The sequence below is a fragment of the Microtus oregoni genome, unplaced genomic scaffold (assembly GCF_018167655.1).
Source record: "Microtus oregoni isolate MIOR12 unplaced genomic scaffold, Mior012 000069F_ref0000032, whole genome shotgun sequence".
Classification (NCBI taxonomy): domain Eukaryota; kingdom Metazoa; phylum Chordata; class Mammalia; order Rodentia; family Cricetidae; genus Microtus; species Microtus oregoni.
This window is the reverse complement of record NW_024543976.1, coordinates 2,596,039-2,618,344: the sequence shown is the minus strand read 5'-3', so window position 1 is coordinate 2,618,344 and position 22,306 is coordinate 2,596,039. Positions and strand designations below refer to the sequence as shown.

Genomic DNA, 22,306 nt, shown 5'->3' with positions numbered 1-22,306 from the left:
TTAGAAATGGCATTATACAGAAAGGAGTTGGGGTGGGTGGTTGACTCCAATCCTGAGTTCACGTGACCAGGGACTTATTGTCAGAAAAAATAAATAAATAAGAAGAGAAACCAGAGGAGTTGATCATTGTCTTGAAAGAGCTCCAGGATCTTCTGGACTTAGGTTCTCAGTTGAGAAGACAAATGGAGTCACTAGGGTTTACTTACTGTTCTTGAAGGGATGGAAGGCATTAATGGAGGCATGAGAAGTGAGATGCTATGGCTTGCCCTGACCATTTAGGTTCCGTGTTTGTGCCAACCAGATGTGTCATCTCTATTAAGAAACAGCAATTTCCATGAACAGAACCCTAAACAAGTTTAAAAAGACTTGGTGTGTCATTGAGAAAAAATTCCTTTGCAAGATGATTACATAATACGACCTAAATTAATGCTAGCTTAGGTTTGCCTGGCATATTAATATTACTGAGTGTGTTCACATCTTCTGAGTCAGTTGACTAACATAGAAGCTTGATGTGGGTAGTGTCGTTGCCTCATTTTTATAAAGACAGAGACCAGGCTTTAGAGAAGTGAAGGTGTCCAAGACCTCAGAATTACTGGATGATGGTAGGACAAAGTTTTAGAGGCAGGTGCTTGGGCTCAGTGCTCAGTTCCACACAATAATTCCACCTTCGTGTGGGTTTGGTACAGCGATCGGGATGGCTGTTGTTACTAGCTATTTGATTCTTTTCTTTAGATTCCTCTTCAACTGGAAGGATTCCAGGACACATTACCTCATGGTTCATAAACTTATACGTGCCTTTGCTAATCTTAGTTGCCATGGTCTGAACATTGATAAACACTCTCCAGCAGGAAATGAACAGTTCAAATATGCTGGTGCATGAATGGAGCCAGTCAGAGGAACAGCCAGACACCTTGGGGTCTACCTCTCTTCTGTAGGAAAAACATTTGGCATTTTTGAAGCACTAGAATTATGAACTGTGTGAACATATTACAAATCTGCTGGTGTGCAGAATGAGTGGCCCCCGATTCCTTGACAATGATTGTTTCCAAACAATCTTCAATTTTTTTTAAAGACCTAGAAACATCTATGCACAATCCGCCCAACAAGAAAAAGGAACTTATCCTGAATCAAACTTTCTCAAAATATTATTGACATGATATACAAAATGGTATTTTATGCATGAGGACATCTAAATTTTTTATCACCATTTGTGAGAGATGCTGTCTTTTCACACACACACACACACACACACACACACACACACAGGTACGTGCACGCACGCACGCATGCACTCATGCACACACACACATCACTTTGTCAAATATTTGATTACCATAGTTATGAGTACTCACATATGATTGGGTCTTCTCTTTTGTTTTCTTGCTCTCCATGTTTCTCATTGTTTCAGGTAAATGGACCCAGAAAAGATTCTATTGAGTGAGGTAACCCAGAACCAGAGAAGCAAGCACCACGTACTCTGTTTCACCTGAGATTTTTAGCTTCAAATTGTGTGTATAAGAATGGACTAATCACAAAACCCAGAAAAGTATAAAGAGACCACAGGTGGGGAAGGGTTCTAGGAGTGTGATAGCAAGATCCAGGTGATATCAAGTAGGAAACAAAACAACATGGAGGGAGTTCCAGCTGGGTAGGAGAGAGGGAGGTCAATACAGAAGGAAAAGGAGAAGGAGGAACGATGGAAAAATAGCATCAAAGCTGTTTGATAAAGCATCTAAGAATCACGTTATTTTAATTTATTTTACATTTACCTAAAATAATACACAATTCATACATGTATGTGTACAGATATGCACGTATATGTGTGTATGTGTGTATATATACATATATGTGTGTTCACACATTTACTTTTAAAGTAAGTTAAGATCCTCAGGCTGACAATATTTCCCTTAAGTGCTGTAGACTACCAAAAAAATAATAACCTCTACAAGTCATGAGCATGAGAAACCCTCCTTTTAAAAGATGGATCAATGTAGTCCAAGTGACTTTGATTATTGATGTAGCCCTTAGTTGCCTCTCAGGGCTTAAGGAGAGGCTCCTATTGCTGAAGATGCTGCACACCCAGGACATAGGACTCAGATGACTTGAGGATCTACCTACTTTCCATGGTTTCAGAAAACACTATGCAACTTGCCAAAGGAAGCAAGCAATTAACCAGTCCTACTTAGGTGCAACACCTATAAAGCATCGCAATTACCAGCATAGCAGAAGATGAATAAAGTTGCAATAAGTGGCACTCACATTTTGGGGACAGCTAACAGCTGTCTAATTAATTAATGCTTAAAATGAATGTTTAATGTTTAATTAATGCACTGAAGACCCACTCAACAGGAAGAAAATAATGCTCTGGTACTGTAAACCTAGGCAACTCTCGGAGGTTAGTGAGGTCATAGACCTTAGAAAAGAATTGACTTCGGCCATTGCTAGAAAAGCATAGTTCCTCAGTATATCCTAAATCTTATTCTTACACCACAGATGAACAGAGCTACCATCCCTTATCAAGAAAAGCCTCCTTTCCCCATCTCGACTATCCAGTTCCCTCAAGTCTTCCTCTCACCTCCCCTTTTCCCCTCCTTCTTTCCTTCCACCCTCCCTTCTCCCCCACCTCCATGATCCCAACACCAGTTCCTAAGGCAAATGCTATTCTGAGAGAATAAAATGGAGGAAAACAAAAACAAATCGAAATATGTAATAACATAAAAATATTCTAGCTTTAATTTTATGTCATGAAATAATTATTAAAGTAAATATAAGTTTTGCTGGTGCACTTAAGAATTGTAAACCTCACATTATTATTATTCTGACAGTTACATTTTTAATGCTATTGTCTGTCCCAAACATCTTAGGACATCGGTCTTAGGTGTGGAGAGAGAAAAAGGCCAGAGAAAAACAAATATTCTTATGGTTTAACAAACAAAATAGAACATAAAATCATATTTATGATGTTAGAGTCAGTATGTAAAAATTGTCTATGCATGTAAGAAGTGAAATGCCAAGAGGTTTCTTAAAGATTGTGATTTTCCAGAGTCAGGTGAATAGATAAAGAGAATATGTCATACAAATATAGAATTTTGTTCAGCCATAAAGAAAAATAAAGTTATGACATCTCCAGAAAAGCGGAACTGGAGATCGCCATAATAAGCCAAATAAATCATATCCAGAAAGACAGATATGGCATCTTTTTCATTAATATATGCAATCTATATATTTAAAAATATGTGCATATATACAATTATAATATTTATGCATGAAAAGAAAGCAGAAAATGGACTATTTAGGAGCAGGAAGGAAACCAGCAAAAGCAGAAAAGGAGAACAAAAGAAGAGAATGGACACTGAATATGGGCAGAGCATCTGACATACATGTACAGAAGGGCTGCAATGAAGCATCATTTTATATAACGAATATACCCTGAAAACAAAAGGGAAACTATCTCATGAATAAAAGGAAATAAATATTCAAAAAGGATTGTAAGACTTTGACTTTTTGTCCTAATTTCTATTGTGATTTATATTTTATTTATGAATAAATTATTTTTAAAAGAAGGCACTACAACTGGGTTGCAAAACCCCAAAGCCCATTGAATTACCAGATTATTTATTTCCTTCTTAAACTGACTCAATTTCCAGAGTTCTTGTTTCACCAAAAATTTCATTTGTAAGATATCCTGAACTTTTCTCATTGTTCATTGTGGAAGCTTTTATAGAGAAAGAAGGAAACCTGGGCAACCACAATGATGCGCCTCCTGCTACATCCTGCCCTTTCTCTGCACATTTGGTCCATTCAGGCTGCTTTCATGCTCACACTGGAACCATTTTAGCCAACTAAGAGGTCCCTTGAAGCAAAATGTCCTTGTGATCAAAGGAGCATGGAGTTATTTAAGAAAGAAGCTCATTTTCCTTAAAATTAAGTGTATTGATGCTCTTAGCAAACCCACAAGTCAGAGAAAATTCATACTTAGAATCATCTACTCATATTGTCCTTATTCTTCATACCTCTGCCTTATTTAATTATAAGTCATGAGTAGTATAAGAAGAATACATGGGGCAGACATGTGGTTTAACAATAGCACAAATGTTCCAATGTCCAGCAAGCAGGTCAATGAACTGTTTCTTCAAAATGTTGTATAAGCTTATTCCCTGACACCCATTCTTTAACACTGCTCTGGCCACCAGCTGTCACCTGGTTCCACCTCTGCTTCCTTTCTTAAGCTAAAAACACCCATCAAGCACCCACTTAGGGGATGTTTCTTAATATATGGAGGCAGTGAAATGGCTCTCCTTCTCTCTGTCCTTGCTAAATAATACTTATCCCATTTGTTATTTTTAGTCAATATAGAATTCAGGTGGGGGGTGTAGAACTCTAAGACATAGAACAGTGGATATATAGCTTCAAATACATTCAAGATTGAATTTATTTTAATGTTTTTTCTCTGAAAGATTAAAGATTATATATTCATGTGAGACCTCATTAACTATAGAACGACTAGTAGAAAAATAACCAAATGTCCAGAAAAGACACATGAGGATCAAAACAAAAACCCTGTTATAAGGAATCCCAAAGCCAGAAAAGATATAGTGTAGCTTTTGACCCCCAAATCAGAAAATGGCATAACTCTCCCAGAGTCTCTCACAGGATGGTTGTATATTTTTTGTTGCAGTCAAGACACTGGGCTGACTTTTGCTATGCTAGGTGTTGCAGCTCAGGGCAAGAGCAGGCAGAGATGGCAGTTAGCCCAGAACTGGAAATAAAACATGTTAGTTCAAAATCACCTAGTTAGTAAGCACACTATGACAATCACAGGGTTTTTGTTATTGTTTTTTTTAAGCCCGCCATGTGTTGGTTAACTATGCATCAGGCACAGGATCACATACTCTGTCTTATAGAAGACAATCTATAAGGATCTGAGATACCTATTTTGACAGCTGGGCACTAAAAGTCAAAAGACAAACCATTTTTCTGAGGTTACTCAGAATATGGCTAACCTATCCTCAACCCTAGAGCTTTCTAACTTTACAGTCTCCCCAATCTTAGCCATGGCATCACACAAACTTTGCACAGAATTTATATGCTAGGGAGGACAGGTTCCTACCTATTGGATGCGATGACAAAAAGTTGAAGTAACCTGTGGGGATTACAGAGAAGTAAGAAAGTAGAGCCCAACCTCCAGGGAAAGCAGAGGCAGGGTGAACAGAAAGCACAGTGAGATCTCACTCGTGGTGGTTCTGAGTGTGCACCATTAGGCTTTGTTTCTAGAAGGAGTGAGGCGGGGAAGGAGGGAACACATGCTGGAGGAACCAAATGGAGGCTAGGGAGCTGCAAGGTCTCACAGAGGATGGGGCTCAGGTGCAGCGTGGCCCTCCGGAGAACAGGGCACTCACACATAGGCACACAAAACCATGAACGAGGAGCAGGATGATTGTGGGAACAGAATCACAACCCAAAGCCAATCTTGTTCTTTGACAAGTCCCCAGAGTGTGGTTAGCTAGCTTGAGTTGTTTTAACCCCCGAGCCTGCTTATGAATAAATATTCAATGCCTCATGTTCTAGAGAGGATTGAACAATTACAAGTGATCTGACTTCCCAGAAGCATTTGTACAGGATTGTTCCTTTGTTTGCACAGAGCTCTTCAAAAGCTTAATTCTACATGGCCACATGACTTTGAGTGTGTGGGTTTTCAGAACGCGTCCAGGGTTGTGTATTTAATTAAGGGATGACTTTATGACTTTAGCTGCTATAGCCTTGATCTCTATACTTACTCTTAAAGAACATTGCAAAGTTATTACTTCAGCATCATGCTTTCTGACAGAGACATGGTTTACTTGTTTCTGAAAGACCGGATTATTGGGTGAAGTCATGTCTGATTTCCTTAATTATGTGAACAATCTAGTTTAAAATGAAACAGGGTGAGGTGTCTGAGAATTTGTGTCAACTTCAGCCCTGGAAACGGATTTTGGCCATGTAACAGATTCACTTTATATTTGTATCTTTAAAATCTTACAGCAACTTTCCTTTCATGTTACTAACGAGAATTCCGAAGTGGTGTTGTAAGAGTTGGTAAAAAAAAGAAAAAAAATGCAATAAGGAGTCTTCGTTTGTAGCATGTTCGAGCTCACTGCCTGTTGGTTGCACCCGCAGAATGTCTAGAGCAACACTGTTTGCTCTCCATTGTTTGTGTACCTGCAAATTCTTTCCAGGAAGCTTGTTGAAGCATTCAGAATGTGTGCTGGTTTAGAACACGAGCTCATGCAGCTAGATCAGGAATTGATACTAGAATAAGACACCATTGTTTTGCTGCTTTCTTAGTTTTTGGCAATTTTGAACACATGGCTTCCAAGGTGTACGTTCAATAGAGCATAGGAGGCAGACAGCGGTAGAACTGATGGGAGCTTATTAAAGGTGCTTATCTAGGAGAAACGAACACAGAGAGCAAGCCTTTTAGACTCGATAGCAAAAGGGCTGAAAGGCGGTGTTGAAATCCTAGAGCTGGAAAGGGCTATAAACACATGCTAATTGGAAGAGTGCGCAGTAGTTTCTGAGCATGGTGGATAGACTGGAGGGAAGAGTGGAGAGGATGAAGGTTTGGTGAGTGAATGGCTGGTGCTGGAAGTGGGTAGGACTGAGACTCACCAGAGCATCTTTAAATGATGAATGAGAGGTCTTTGCTTTAGAAAAGAATTCTCTAGAGATGACTGGAAAATGGAGTACTAGAGGAATGAGCAATAGGGAGAACAAACAAAGAGGAATGAAGAAGAGAGGGGCTGAACATGTGGCCCAGCAAACATTACTTTGTGTGTGTTCCTGCTTCCTCGTATTCCCATACCTTGCTCCTCATTTATTTTTTACTTTTTGCATTTACACATGGAAGTTTATTCAGCCATAAGGAAAAATGACTGCCACAGATGTATGTGACATTGTTTGACAATTGTAAGGCCAAGGTCCCAAGAAAGACAGCCAGTATGTGGCTGGGATGTGTTTGATTTTGAAAACTACTCTAGGTTCTTTGTTTTAAAGTTCTACTGAAAAAGAAGATTTGTCTGTTTCTATTTCTCAGTTTACTTTATAATTCAGATGCAATATTTTTCTGACGAAACAAACAAGCAGGAAAGCGAACTTTCTGGAGAGATTTGTATTTTATTCAGATGGGAAAAAAAGGTAACTTGGCAGGAAACGTGAGTCAATAGGGATGAGCACAGGGGCTGTCAGTGAGGACAACCGAACCTAGCCCCGATGCCACCTTAGAACATCAGCAAAGGGGAGAAGTTCACCAGAGCCCACACGCCTGCACACCATGAAGGCATCATCGTTCTTTCTTTGTCCATGGGGAAGTTAGCAGTGCCCTTCATGAAGAAACTGAATTTTTCCATTACTCCTCCTGAGGGAAGACATGATGAACAAGACTCAGCAAGATCAGGAACATATAAAAGTTGAAAAGACGTACAAAAACTGTGAAGTAGCAGTGGGACCTATTTTACGGATAAGAACAAGGCCATGGAGTAGAACCTCTTTCCACAGAAAGGAAGATTCGAGAACATCGTGCTGTTGCCACAGAGGAGAGGTTCTCTGCTTCAGTGATAACTCTATCCCAATCTATTTCTTCCATGGATACCAGAGGCAAGAAGATCATCCAAGGCATTGAAAGAACAAGAAGACTCCACAAAGGGAGTTGAGGTAGCCTGTCTCTCAGCTTTTCATGTTCAGCAAGGCAATGATGGAGCTGGATATTGCAATACCAAGGAAGACCTTCACCATGTTCTTCTCAGGGGCTTGTGGCCTTGAACATGCCTAGTTTCATGGCCCAGGACTATCTATGCATCTGCATCAAAAAATCTTTCCTTCTGTGAAAGAAAGCTTCCAAAGCAGAAATGTGTGTGGACATGTTCTCTGGGCTCAAGTCGTATTTGTTATTCTAATTTGCTAAGAAAACCACAAAGGTGAGAACACAGGACATAAGTGACCCAATGCTGGTGGGTAAAAGATAGTTAACAATGATGGAAAGTGAATTTGATATAAGATAGTAAGTGCTAACTTTCACCTTACACTTTACAAGGGGGATATCTACCTAATTACTATTCTCCCCAATACTGTGCAGGTCAAACAAAATACCTAAACAAAACATGTCCATGGGATACTGATACAATAGTAACAGCCTGTATACTCTATTTTAGAAAAAAAAGCAAACCAATAATTTTCATTGCCTTTTCTCCCTTAAGACTACTGATCTTTACTTAGAGCCTGTGGCAACTTGAGAATAAAGTCCAGATGAATTAAAGTTGTTTAGTATTTTAGAAACAATGCGAGATAGTGGATTCCAGATATTCAATTATTCATGAACCTTTCTTTATATAGGAAGTTGTGTGGAACTCCACTTTTTTTTTAATTCTTTTTTTTTGTTTTGTTTTTCTTTTTTTTTTTATTGAGAAAAGAAAAAAAACATAAACAAAAATCAAGTTTCCACCTCCTCCCAGCCTCCCATTTCCGGGAGAAGGGTAGGAGGAGGGGGAGAAGGGTGGGAGGAGGGGGAGGGAAATGGAACTCCACTTTTAAAATAATAAAACTTGTACTTGGGTTTGGGGGGCATCCAAATGGCCACTTTAGCCCATTTGGTGACTCCTGACTTCCTTCTCAGTTGCAGGACCAAATATGAGCTTGAAAACACATGCCTTTCTAGAAGTACAATAATTAGAGATATGTGCTGGGATAGGAGCTGTTTGGCAGAATAGCTGGCCCAATTCTGGTCTGATTCAGCTACAGTTGGAGTTTTCTTCCCATGCTCTGTTCTGCATGGAAATAAGTAGAGTATAAAGAGTTAAGAGGGATCCTGGGAAGGGGAAGGATTGAGTAGAGAACATTGTTCCCAGTCCACTTTGTGTTTGATACTCACAAGATCTCTGTACACAGCTTGCATTTATTCCCGTAGGTGATATAGTCTGAACCACAAACTGGTATGTTTTCAATGGGGCAGGGGATGGCTACCACTGGGTACTTCTTGTATATGTCACAGTCCACCTGGTTAGACACAAGAGAAAGTCCTGGTTTTCTCAAATACAGTAAGTATCACTACGTTGGATCAACTAGACGACAGGCTGCAAGAGCTGAAGTCTCGCTCATCTCAGATGTTCTGATGCTGTTAAAGCTGTTTGTATAGTGGCATTACCACCATGGCAAATACCAGCAGTGCCAGCACCCTTCCTCCTTTTTAATGCCACACTTGGTGAGCAATCACTGATCATTTCTGTGCCAGATAGTTAACTTTAGTGTTACATGATCTCCTATTAGTTAATATTTAGGACACTTGAGTAAGAGAAGTTCTATTATAATGTCTCTTTTCAACTGGGGAAAAGGTTTCTTCATCTGTGTTTGTCTCCTCTGTTGCTTTCCCTAAACACACGACATGAACTATCTATCGATCTTTCACAAATATTTGTTGACTAAATAATAGCCAATAGAAATTGAAATTAAAATTTAGTTCAACATACTTACCGTTGGTGAAGGGTGACTGGTCACTTCTGGAAGACAAATACAATGGAATATTAAAAATAAAGCAAAGCCTGGAATTTTATTATTCAATGTAGCCTTGTCTTTCAGTCAAAAGTTTCATTTCTTTTAGCAATGAATCTCAGCACAGACCCCACCACAGCTGCTGGCTTAGGAACTTGAGTGGCCAATGGATAAGCCCTTGAATCAGGCAGGTAAATTTATATATTCTTTCTGGAACTTATGGGAATGGGAGACTTGATAAAGTCAGTTGTCACTGACTCCTTATCATTGATATACTTTCTCTATTAAACAACATAAAGAAATGAAAAGAGCTCCACATGGTGATGCACACATTTAATCAAAGCACACTGGAGGCAAAAGCAGGCAGATCTCTGTAAGTCCAAAGACAGCCTGGTCTACATAGCAATGGGACTACATAATAAAACCCTATCTCAAAGAAACAAACAGAAAAGTAAATGAATGTCTTTAATGTGTTAGACATTAATTTTAACTAAACCTCTTTTCACAATTTAAAGGCTAGATTGTTAACTTGAACCTTCTGGAGCAGTATGTTCTATTCCAATCCTACTATATGGATCCACGAAGACACCTAGGACTCTGCATCTCCGCTCTGAGGAGTAGCCGTCTACTGACATGGTTGTGTAAGTCTGTATGTAATACAATTTATAAAGAAATTGGGACTCTTTATGTCCATGGGTGCCAAGTATGAATGCTTTCAAGGGATGGCATCAATTCCCACTCCCTCAAAGTACAGATAGAACCGTGATCCTTCTCCCTGGCCAGAACTGTTTCTTTCCCTTTAAGTCTGCTTGACCCGATATTTATATCAACAACTTAGCTCCTAGGGGAAAATATATAGAAAAGAAGCAACCTTCAGGATCATAGGTGACACTGACTACACCCAACTCACCCAAGCTGTGGCAGACACAGGTTGCCATGAAGAACAGAATGAGGCCCCCAACGACCTTCATGGTGGAGAGAGCCGTGATGAGGAGGCTAGTGATCTGAGATCCACTTGAAGCTGAATGTGCTGTGCACTAGGAGAGGGGTCATATTTATATGGAAAGCTTTGGTTTCTCCACCTTTCCTGTGAGCTCATCCAAAGTCAGTGCTGGACCCGAGAAGCTCTCCAAGCATGTCACACACCCCTAGTGGAGCTGCAGTACCTGTCAGTTAATTGCTGCTTCCCTCCTCACCGGCAGGGAGGTCACTTGAGGTAACGAGTATTTTTCTGTCTGTTGCATAAGTGAAGACTGTTACTTACACTCAGCTATTCACAGAAGAGATTTAGCCTGGGTTTCTTAGCTATGAGACAAAGGAAAATCACCAGCTTTGTTTATTTTACTCAAATGGAAGGTCATGGTTATACCTACATTTAGTTTAGACTCCTGAGAAAACAAAGTTTCCTTTTCAAAGCATGCTGGGGTCTGGCAAACCTAACAACAGTTTTGGCATTTATGAGGCTTGGAGAAAGATGTTGGCATTTCCTAGAGATGAGACACTGGACAAGTTGTTGATGAAGCTGTGGACTTTTACCAGAAAGGAAAGCCTGGTCATGCAACAGTTATTTGTAATTTTGAGATTTCTATAACTTAGAGCTTGTACCTCTGTGAGTGAGTGGTCAGGTAATGATGCTGCATAGAGACCAGTCTGGTTGCCAAATGGGCAAAGCAGTCACTGTTTAGATTTGTGCCCAGGGAGGTGAAGGAATGTTCTGAAGGCTGTCCCTTTCCGTCAATAAACTCTGTATTCCATGCCAGAATAGATGCCCCTGTCTGTCATTTGCCTTCTCTGTCGCACAGCTATTGCTCCCATGCTCTTCTCCAGCTGTAAGGGATGTGGAACGATGATGGTCACTCTTACCTCATCCCCTGAAGGGTCAACACGAGAATGACAAGTAGTTGACAAACAACAGAGTGACTGCCTCAGAGCCTGAGCGTCCTCTCTGTCCCATGGGGGCTATCATTAGTTACAGCACAGCTAAATGTCTTAACATGAAAGCCTGCTCTAAAGCAGTGTGTCTGAACACATGCTTGTGATTGTTAGTGTTCGATGAAAAGACCAGAGTCAGAAGGTAGGTTGCTGGTATTTAAACTGCAACTGCATTGTCCAGGCACGGTTGTCTGAGTGCCTGCTGTTTGTCTGCAAAGCTCAAGGCCATGCATGAAACCCAGGAAGGCAGAAGGTTATAAAGCTCATTGCATAGTAAGCTTAATTTTGTGTGTTCTAAAACACAGGATATTCAGATGATATTAAACAACTTATAAATGACATTGTATCACCTTAAAATTTAGACTTTTGCATATTTTGAGAGGGAGGCAATATAATCTTGTTAAAATAGCTACCATTGTATACCCTGGATCTCATTTGAATTGTTCATCTAAAAACCATTGAATATGCTAGTTAACTTCTAGAGATATTTCCATCTCTGAAACACAACCAATGTTTACCCCATGGGATGTTTTGAACTGTTAAGTGAACCTTCACACATGTGCACACACATGAGGTGGTAGGAGGGCAGATAGCATGTTATGACAATTTTGTTGTATAAAAACCAGAGTATAACCAGCCTGGTCTACAAGAGCTAGTTCCAGGACAGGCTCCAAAACCACAGAGAAACCCTGTCTCGAAAAACAAAACAAAACAAAAAAAAAAAACAGAGTATAATTAATCACGCACCCAAGCTACCATATTTGTACACATAATCTACATGCATTTGCACATGCATGTAGACATATATCAAAATGCATGTATATTATAGTCCATTTCTTCTAGGATCATTTGAATAAGATAGCATGAGATTAAAGTGCTGGAAATATAATACAATTAAGAGTCATTGTAAACCTCAGGTATATAAAGCTGTGCCTGAAATAACACAGTAAAATACTGTTTTATAATAAACTTTCTTTTCATATAAGAAGTAAGTATTAAAATAATATAAAATATATAATACAACATACACTAGCTATTTATCATCATTTATTATTGGGTATTGTGTCTGCATATTGCGCACAATGTACTTTTACATGACCAGTAGTACAGTTGAGCTGAATGCATTTCATCGTTACAAATAAACTTACCACTATGAAACACAACTATTATGTACACCATTGCGTAAAGTAGTTATGATGGCTAAAAACAACTAGGCAATGGGGATTTTTTCCAACTTCAGTATAATCTTCTGGGACCACCATTCTATGTGGGCATCTAAAAGATGACTGTATATATAATTTGTTCATGAGTGTGTGTGTGTGTGTGTGTGCACTGTATCAAGTGCTAGGCTCATAATCAGGTATTGATACGGTAGCTCATGTTGTGGAATATAAGTTACACGACAACACTTTGAAGAGGGCAGTCATTGCCCTAATTCAACCAGTTTGCAATTTGAAGCTTTGGAGACTTCTATAATTTTCTTAATATCATGACCCTAATTACCGGAAGAGACTGTGCAGAGCTGAGTCACAGGCAAGAAGTGATGGTTCTAATAAGGACCAACAGTTGTAAGCTTTATTGGTTGCTATGGAACTTTACAGATAATGAATACCAACCTGAAGCCATCATGTTTCAAAATGAGGGTTTTTTTTGTTTTTTTTTTTTAAGTTCTAAAGCATAGGGTTTGTTGTTTCCTTTTTTTTTTTTTTTTTTTTTTTTTTTTTTTTTTTTTTTTTTAGTGAAAAAGGAGTGTGAATGAGATCGGGGATGATCAGGATGCTGTGGAACTACAGGCTCACCAAGTATTATTTTGGATATTTGAGCATCAGGGAAAAGAATGAGATGGCAGAAACTTTGACTTCATTCAGCAAAGTCTCGTATTTATTGAATATCTTGAAGTCAAAGGTAAAGACTCAGAGTGGAGGATGATGGACTAGAGGGATATATGGCAAACTAGAGACTGGCTAACTGGAGGCCTGTAAGACTAACTATCAGCCTGTAAGACTAACTAGAGACTGGCTAACTGGAGGCCTATAAGACTAACTATCAGTCTATAAGACTAACTAGAGACCGGCTAACTAGAGACTGGCTAACTGGAGGCCTGTAAGACTAACTATCAGCCTATAAGACTAACTAGAGACTGGCTAACTAGAGGCCTATAAGACTAACTATCAGCCTGTAAGACTAACTAGAGACTGGCTAACTGGAGGCCTATAAGACTAACTATCAGCCTGTAAGACTAACTAGAGACTGGCTAACTGGAGGCCTCTAAAGGAGAGACATCTGACGAGGGCACAGATGAAGCCATCCCCTCTGTCCTAGAAGACGGGCGACTAGGTAGGTAGGTGAGTGTGGAGATGACTCTTTGGAGAGACCAGGAAATGGAGCCTATCATAACCTGCTTTTGACAACAGAAGAATTAAGTTGTGCTGTAGCTTGAGAAGGTTTGTCACCAAAATAGACGGGAGTCTGTCAGATCATCTGAAATGGATTTAAAAAGTGATGCCCATTAAACAAAGCTCCAGCACAATTAGCACCTTGCTGCACATTTTTCTCAAAGTCCACATGACACGGAGTGACTTTATGAATGCTGAATGAGTACACCTGTGACATCTGCCAGGCATATCCCTCCGTGAGGGAGTACCAAGGTTTGGAAAAGAGTCATGCGTTCCAGAAACACCTGCTAGTTTCCTCGGAAAAGTCAAGTTTTAAACAAAATATGGATTTAGTAGGTGTGGAGAACAAAAATAATTGTGCAGGCTATGGCTAGAAGGCAAATGACAAAATGGATTTCTCAAGGGTGGGGCCGAGTTCATGACCTTCTGGGTGTTTACAAAATTAAAGCCGAGGAGGATGGGTGGAGATAAATTATGAGGGGGAGTGAGGTCAAGGGATCAGGTGGGGGCTAGTTTGGGATTTGGAAACTACTCCTGGGGAGAGGGAATTTTCACGTTGAACAGTGAACCACACACTTGGGGGGGCACAGTTCCGGGGTGGGCAAGCAGCCCATTTCAGGCCAAAGGCAGTCTGCTCATTAGCGTGTATGTTCTTTCAAAGCAGGAGCCTTGAACTGTGTGTGAGGACCATGATTGTGGGTCCCTACAGTGGGAAAAAAGGGTAAAGATCAATGCAGAAAATGTGTAAACAAAGACAAAAGCTTGGGAGTCTTGCATATTTTCCCAACTAGATTTGGGCTGCCACAAGAAAGAAGAGGCTGGCTCATTACAGGCGTATACTGGAATAATGGTTGAACGAGGTGCTCCTGGGTCAGCTCCTGGGAGTGACATGAGGGAAACTGCATCACAAATGGGCATAATCCAGGCACAGAACAGTATCTATAGGAGCAGACTATGAGAAGAAAACTAATATATTAAATAATTATTATGTATTGAACCTGTACTCTCTGGATTTGAATTGGTTCCCTTAAAACTTAAAACCATCTTATGGGAGAGGCAGGATAGTCACTTTGTTTCAGCTGAGATTAAAAAAAAAAACCCAAAGGCTTAAAAGGTAGCAATTTGAACCAAAGGATGATACATTTTAATTCCTCTAATGGGGTGATTTTAAGTGTATAACAAAGAGGTGGCTTGGGAGTACACTGAAATAGTAGAAGTAAAGTGGACAGAGCAAAAGTAGTCAGGAGGAGAGCTGGCCCTGTAAATGACCGGCAGAAAAGGGCTGGAGTATGCAGCAGAGTGTGTGCAGTTCCTCACAAGCGATGATCTGCAAGGAGGGAGGGTCCCAGTTTGAGAAGTCCCTGAACCAATGCTGCCTGCCCTGTCCCATACTCCTATATGTGTAAAGAACAAAATAAAGGCTCTTAGTTCCTTGAGTTTTCTGCTTCCTCCACTTCTCCTGATTACCATTAAAATCCATCCTTAGGGGCTGAATATGTAACTCAAGAGTGAAGCAATTGCCTATCACACATGAAATTCTGAGTTCCATGCCCAGCACTAAACAGAAGAAAATTACACTCCAGAAAATTAAGATGTGAAATGAAGAATGGGGCTAAAGGATGGAGCAATGAAGGGGAAGCTGGTATTCTGTTCTTTATTCCATTCTCCCTTCTCATTGCTGTATCCACACCTGTCCCCAACCCCTAGAGCTCCTTCCCTTTGACACATTTGGGTATTATGCCTTTTGAAGCATACCACTAATACCTCAAGGTCTCCTTGTTACAATTTTAAATTGTATTCATACATTCAGCTATGCCTGATGTGGGATTTCCCTCTGTATGCTGTGAATATGTTTTATTTCCGTTGGCCAATAAAGAAACTGCTTTGGCCTATGGCAGTGCAGAATATAGGAAAGTGGGCATTCCAAGCAGAGATACAAGAAGAAAGAAGGTGGAGTTAGGCAGAGGCCATGTAGCTGCCAAAGGAGAAAGAGACCAGAAACTTACTGGTAAGCCACAGCCTCATGGTGATACACAGACTAATAGAAATGGATTAATTTAAGATGCAAGAGCTAGCTAGGAAATACCTGAATCATTGAGCAAGCAGTATTGTATTAATATAGTCTCTGTGTAATTAGTCTGGTCTGGGCAGCCAGAAAGCTAAAGTGCAGTCTCTGTTTACATGAGCCATCTTTGGTCAATGTTTTTTTCTTTCTGCTCCCTTTACTATGTGTCTACCTTGAACTCTGGCTCTCTTTTCTTTCTTTCCCTCCCTTATTTTTTCTTAGTACAGCTTCCATCATACCTTTGTGTGTTGGGGAGACAATGCCTCTCTGATGTATAGAGGAGCAAAACTCTTTCTCAAAACCTGGAATATGCTTGGCAGAGCTGGTAATGGCCTGGTGGCGGGGGGCTGTGGCTTCATATCCTGAGAATCCAACCCTTCCCACAATAGGGGCTGTGGTTATCATCCCCAAGGCTGCTGTGTGTTCAGTCAGTAATATCTTGATTTACCCTGTGTTCCTCTTGGGCATCATTGTTTAATTTTGTTCCATTCCCACCTCCTGAAAATAGTATATAATATGTTGTACTTTACAATAAGCTTGCTTGGCATAAGATACAGCTTGTGCAAAACCTCCAGACCCCAGTTTTTATCCTCTGTCTTTTATTTCTCATCCCCTGGAACATCCCCTTCAGGACCCGGTTACTGAAAAATGACCTTCTGGTCCATGTCAATAAATAGTTCCAGTTATGAGACAATAGGATGGGAACAGACTATACCAATTCTCCTTTGGGTTCACATCACATATCTGGATATTGATTGACATGTACACAGCTGTCAGCAGTAATTGATAAAAATCACATCTTCTGTGCTCTGAAAGGATGCCTATAACCTAAAAGTCAGCCAACATCAGATAATGTTAGTTAGTTAAGGTGGCTGTAACAAAATACCAAAAACTGAGGAGCTTAAACATAAGAGATCTCTTTCCTCACAGCTCTAGTGTGATATCACCGAAGGGTTGGTTTGGCCTTTTTTTCCTTTGGCCTCTCTCCTTGGTTTCCAGACAGACAAGCTTCACGATGGCCTTCACATGGCCTATTCTCTAAGTACATACACCTGAAATCTGTTCTTTCTGTCAGGACACCAATCCTACTAAGTTAGAGCCTGCTGTTAAGACCTTCTTTAGCTTTCATTTTTCCTTTCTTCTAGTCTAAGCTTCCAGAAGTCCCCAAATACAACTTCTTTATCACTGTCCCTTTTTCCTGTAAGTATCTCGTGCTCACAGTAACTACACGGTTTAGCCAGACTGGTCTCCATTCCTGGAAATGCCGACAAACTTATTTTTTCTTGAGTTTGTATTTTGACTCACTCCTCCACTAAAGAGATAATCTTGAAGGCTGAAAGTGGGAGAAGTGTGATTCCTAAGTTTTTACTTCGGTTTTATCTCTGTACACCTCTTAACTTCTGAAGGTCTTTTTATGGCCCTCTGTGAGCGTCTGCTTCTACAGAGTCCTGTATTTTCCATGTGTGCCCATACCTATGGTAAACTTTTATGGATTAGGCATAATAAATAAACAACAATAACTGGCAACACAATCAAACAATGATAAATTAACTATAATGGATATTATTATACAAGGTATCATATTGTGCTGCATTATAGCATGGTGATGTGTGATGAAAGGTTAAGATCAGGTAAAGTGAATGAATGATATAGCTATTATGATGCTGTACTACATTGCTACAAAGTGATTATCTTGGACAGGAACAATGTGACATGCAACAGCACATCTGTCAACCAAGGATGACTAATGGGATAATGGCCTGAACAGTGTAACTATACTAGAGAAAGGTATGAGTCATATCCTGGTTGAGTTGGAACATAATGGTGTGAGATTTTTATCACTCCCCTTAGAATAGCTTGCAATTTAAAATTTATGAAAAGTTTTTTTTAGTCTGTGTAACATTTCTATAGCATAGTTGACTAGGACACTAAAAAACAAAAAAGGAAACTGTAGATAAAAAGAGACCATAGGGCTCTCCTTCCCAGATAGGAATCCCAGACTTCCATGAACTTGCCTTCCTGCCAGAGAATCACATGACCTGTGCCTACCCACTCCTTATCTCTGGGCAGAGATCTTGGATCACTAGCTCTCACCTGTGATAGTCACATTTTCTCACCCTTCCTCTTCAAGTAGTCACTCAGAATCTTGCTGTAAATGCCACCCTCCTCCACTGCCTGCCAGCTGACCATGTATCCTCTACAGAAATTATGATCCTGGTTTAGAAGCTTCACTTAGCCCTAACTGAACCAGGATCACATCTGATACCCTATTTGAACATCAACACTGAATTTCCTAAGACTGAACCCTAAGTTGTATTCATCTTGACAAGTTATAGAAACAACAAGAGATTTAAATACCCTCTAAATTAAGTCAAGGCCAGATAGCTGAACCAAGAGATACTCTCAACAACTTAGCTTCAGATGCCTTAGTCCCACAGCAAAAGCATAAACAACGTGAATAACCGAGATAGTGTGTCTCCTCCAAAATTACTGCTCCCAGAGAAAAGCAACTTGAATGATGTACGAGACAATTACTTTAAAATAACAATAATAAATATTTTTAAGGAATTCAAAGGGGATATAAATAAATTCTTGAATGAAGATTATGAAAGCATAAATAAAAAGGTGAGTGAAAAAATGTCAATTCAAGATGAGAAAATAGGATTTAATGAAGAGATACAGAATCTATGAAGAAAAGAAAAACTTAAAACTCAAAATGAAAACTTCAGAAAGCCAAAAATAAGCTCAGAGAAAAGCCTCACCAATGAGCATAGGGTCTTAAAGACAAGGAGAAGAACTGGATCAATAAATGAATGAAAGAAAATGTTAAATATGGAAGAATGAGAAGAAACCTAGGTTAAAGGCACAGACAATATTTTCAACAAAATCAGCGAACACAACTTCCCTAAACTCAGTAAAGAGATGCCTATCAAGATACAAGAAGCATAGAGAACACCAAATAGATAGGACCAGAAAGAAAAAAGAAAAAAAAAACACTCCTCAAGACGTGAATGGAATAGGCAACCCAGAACAGAAAGAGCATTACGTACAACAAGAAAGAAAAAGTCACACCCCATCAGAACACCAGCTGATTGTTTTAATGGGGACTTTAAAAGCCAGAAGGGCTTAGGACAGTGTTGCACAATTTATGGAAGGATACAGATGCTAGTCCAGACTATTGTACTCAGAAAACTATCACTCATAATCAGAAGAGAAGCTTTCTGTGATGAAACATGCAAGGAATTTATAACCAGTAAGTCAGCTCTACAGAGGATACCAGAAGGAATACTTAGGGCTTAAGAGAGGTTTAAACTGTTGAGTGGTGTTGTTGCACGCCTTTAATCCCAGCACTTGGGAGGCAGAGGCAGGGGGATCTCTGTGAGTTCAAGGCCAGCCTGGTATAGAACTAGTTCCAGGACTAGAGCTGCTACACAGACAACTATGTCTCTGAAAGGGTGGGGGTGTAAACACAATTAAGGAGGCATGGAAAATATATAAACAAACAATTCCTTTAATAAAATGTGACAAAATGACAGGAATTAACATACAGTTTTCTACATTGCCACTATATTCACAATAGGACAACATAAATATTCTTCAACTGAAGAATGGATAATGAAAACATGGTAAATTAAATCATGATATCTGCAGTAAATGGATGAAACTAAAAAATATTATGCCGAGCAGCATAACCCAGACCTGGAAAGACAAACACCACAATTCTCTCTTCTGTGGTTTTTAGTTCCAAATCTTCAGGTGTGAGTACATAACCTAGAATAACCACAGAAACGAGAAAAGTAAAAGGGTTTCCGTGTGTGTGTGTGTGTGTGTGTGTGTGTGTGTGTGTGTGGTAGGGAGCAGTGCCAGAGATAGGAATAGCAGGATGCAAGTTAGATGAAGACAAAAATAAGAAAAATGTGAGGAGCTTTTGCTTTAACTGAGGATGAGGAAAGGATGCTAATGCAGAAGGGGAGGGAAAGAGGGACTAATAACGCTAAGGATATTTGCAAAACTCATAAGGAATCATACTACTTTTGTCTAAAATTACAAATAACACATATAATATCTCTTCTATACGCATTTGTAAAGAGAAATTAAATTATGAAATCCACAGGTAGTCACTCTGAGTGAGGTGAGACCCACACAAACAGAGTGTGTTTTTTTTTCTCATTTTCATACATTGGCTATGAGTCTTCCAATATGTCTGTTCCATTTTGAAAGCTCATAGAGGTCAAGTAACTAATAAGGCATCATTGGGGAATGAGCTCAAGGAAGAGAGCTAGAACACAGTGATGTAAAGGGCTTAAGAGGAATACAGAAACAAGAAGAGTTGCATTGGGGTGGGAAGGATGGTCAGAGTGGAGGAGAGAATATGGAAAGGAACAGTTAAGTAACCTAATAACTAATGACATTTCAAAATAATTATATGAAAACCTACTGTAGAAGCTCTCTGAAATATGTACACAAATACATGTAAAATGAATCTAAATGGAGTGACCCCTACAACGGTGCGACAATGTCCCCATTAGACACAACAAGATAAGAAAAATACAAAACCTAGTACCTGAACTGCGTTATCTCTTGTGCTGGATAATTTTATGATAGCTTGATACAAACTAAAGTTATATGAGAGAAGGGGACCTCTGTTAGGAAAATGTCTCCATTAAGAAGCTATTGGCAGCTGGTAGCTACTGGCAGAGAGTCAGTTTTCCTTAAGAGGGGGGAGGGAAATGGGAGAAGGGGAGAAGGTGAAAATTTGTAATAATAATAATAATAATAATAAATTGAAACAAAAAAAGAGTGTTTTCCCTGTTGGGTTGACCACCCTCTAGGGAAGACCATCCAAGAATATATGGGTAGCCCAAATTGGCAGTATGACAAGGGACAGGTTGGGAAGTCATGGAGGTGATTCTGAAAGGAGTAGGAGGAGAGGCAAATATGAACAAAATACATTGTATGGAATTCCCTGAAAACTAATAAAAAGGAAAAAGGTGTAATTTAATTCAAAAGTGAGATGTTTCTGGTTAAAGTAAGTACCAAATATTAATAAGCACAATATAACAGTATAATATAACAATAACAGTTATAGCATGTGTTTAAGAGTTGAGAAAATTTTGCTCAATTAATTAGGAAACAAACTATCTAGAAATTTTATTTACATGCTTAATGCTTACACATTTCAGTAAAAGAAAAGTTTAAATAAGCTAATATAAAACATGCCACTACTGTCATAGGATTAACATTAGTAGTTTATTTTTAAAATGTTAGTCATATTATCTTTATATTTAATTAAAGGGAGATTTATAGCTTGAAAATGTAATGACAAATTTTATAGGTATATATACTGTGTTTAAATTAAACAATAAGTATTTATAATGCATATACTATAAAATGTGTGCATTATGTATGTATACATTAATTTCCCTGATAATTTTGAAGATAGTTTTTGTTTTTAGGTGAACTTACTAAACAGAAATTCCTTGACAATTCAATAAATTCAATAAATGAATGTATTTTTTAATATTATCTATTTGATATTAAAGACTGTAAAATTTATCTTAGAGAAATATTATTGAAATTTAGTCATACTCTTTAATTTGTCTTGGCATAATCGATGTAATATATTAATTATTAAATAATGCATGCAATAATTCAATAAATATAACAAAGTAGAATTCTTCACTGCAAAATGCCTTGTTCGTAAATGTATTACAGATGAGATATCTAGTAAATGTTCAGATTTCTGAAGTAATGCCCATTTTAGTTGGTTCTTTGTTATTAGTGATGTTGTTACTTGATGGTTTTGGCAATTTGACCCAAGTCTTTGAGGGTAAAAATCATCCTTCTGTTTTTCTCACTCAACTTTGGAAATTCTTTTTCAAAACAGGCACTGGAAAATGAGACAGACAAGAGCTTAACCATGCTGCAAGAGAGGACTTGTGTGAAAAAGAAAAAAGCCTGAGAAAAGAGTAGACAGAAGGGACAGGAATATCTGTGACAGAAAGCCGGCAGGTTTTTTTGTCTAGGAGTGCCAGAGAATTAGAAATACACAGGCAAGATAGAATGTAGTCTTTCAAGTTGAAATGTGAGTTCTCAGGAACCGCAATTCCAGTGTGAACACTGGAGGTGCTGGGAGCACTGAGGGGTTGCTCTGAGATGGGAGCCGTGGCAAAAAAAAAAAAAAAAAAAAAATGGGTTATAGGGTAATCTGGAGAAATGAGAAAAGTGGAGTCATAGTAATAGTAATAATGATAATAAAAAAAATAATAAACCCAATGATCTTGGAACATAAACATGAAGAAGAAGGAGTCTTTGACATGCTTGAAATAAAACTGAGCTCCAAACTGAACAGGGTGTGGTGGGATCCAAGAAAAAGGGATTATGGAGAACAGAA

At 39.0% G+C, this 22,306-nt stretch overlaps 1 protein-coding gene across 1 annotated transcript; it reads right to left on the bottom strand.

The window, feature by feature from the left end:
* Nucleotides 1-7,315: 7,315 nt before the first annotated feature.
* Nucleotides 7,316-10,617, bottom strand: LOC121440581 (serine protease inhibitor Kazal-type 7). The gene is made up of 4 exons (XM_041641339.1): nucleotides 10,430-10,617; nucleotides 9,502-9,527; nucleotides 8,903-9,027; nucleotides 7,316-7,393 (listed from the first exon to the last, which is right to left on the bottom strand). Exons 1-4 carry the CDS (start codon nucleotides 10,488-10,490, stop codon nucleotides 7,348-7,350), a joined length of 258 nt encoding a protein of 85 aa, XP_041497273.1. The 5' UTR covers nucleotides 10,491-10,617; the 3' UTR covers nucleotides 7,316-7,347.
* Between the last annotated feature and the right edge of the window lie 11,689 nt (nucleotides 10,618-22,306).

Bases quoted from the DNA above. Each gene is read 5' to 3' on its own strand.
- LOC121440581 (XM_041641339.1), bottom strand. From the start codon at position 10,490: ATGAAGGTCGTTGGGGGCCTCATTCTGTTCTTCATGGCAACCTGTGTC. The intron at 9,528-10,429 runs GTGAGTTGGGTG...TTTGTCTTCCAG, and splicing joins CTGTGTCTGCCACAGCTTGG to AAGTGACCAGTCACCCTTCA. The intron at 9,028-9,501 runs GTAAGTATGTTG...GTGTCTAACCAG, and splicing joins CCAGTCACCCTTCACCAACG to GTGGACTGTGACATATACAA.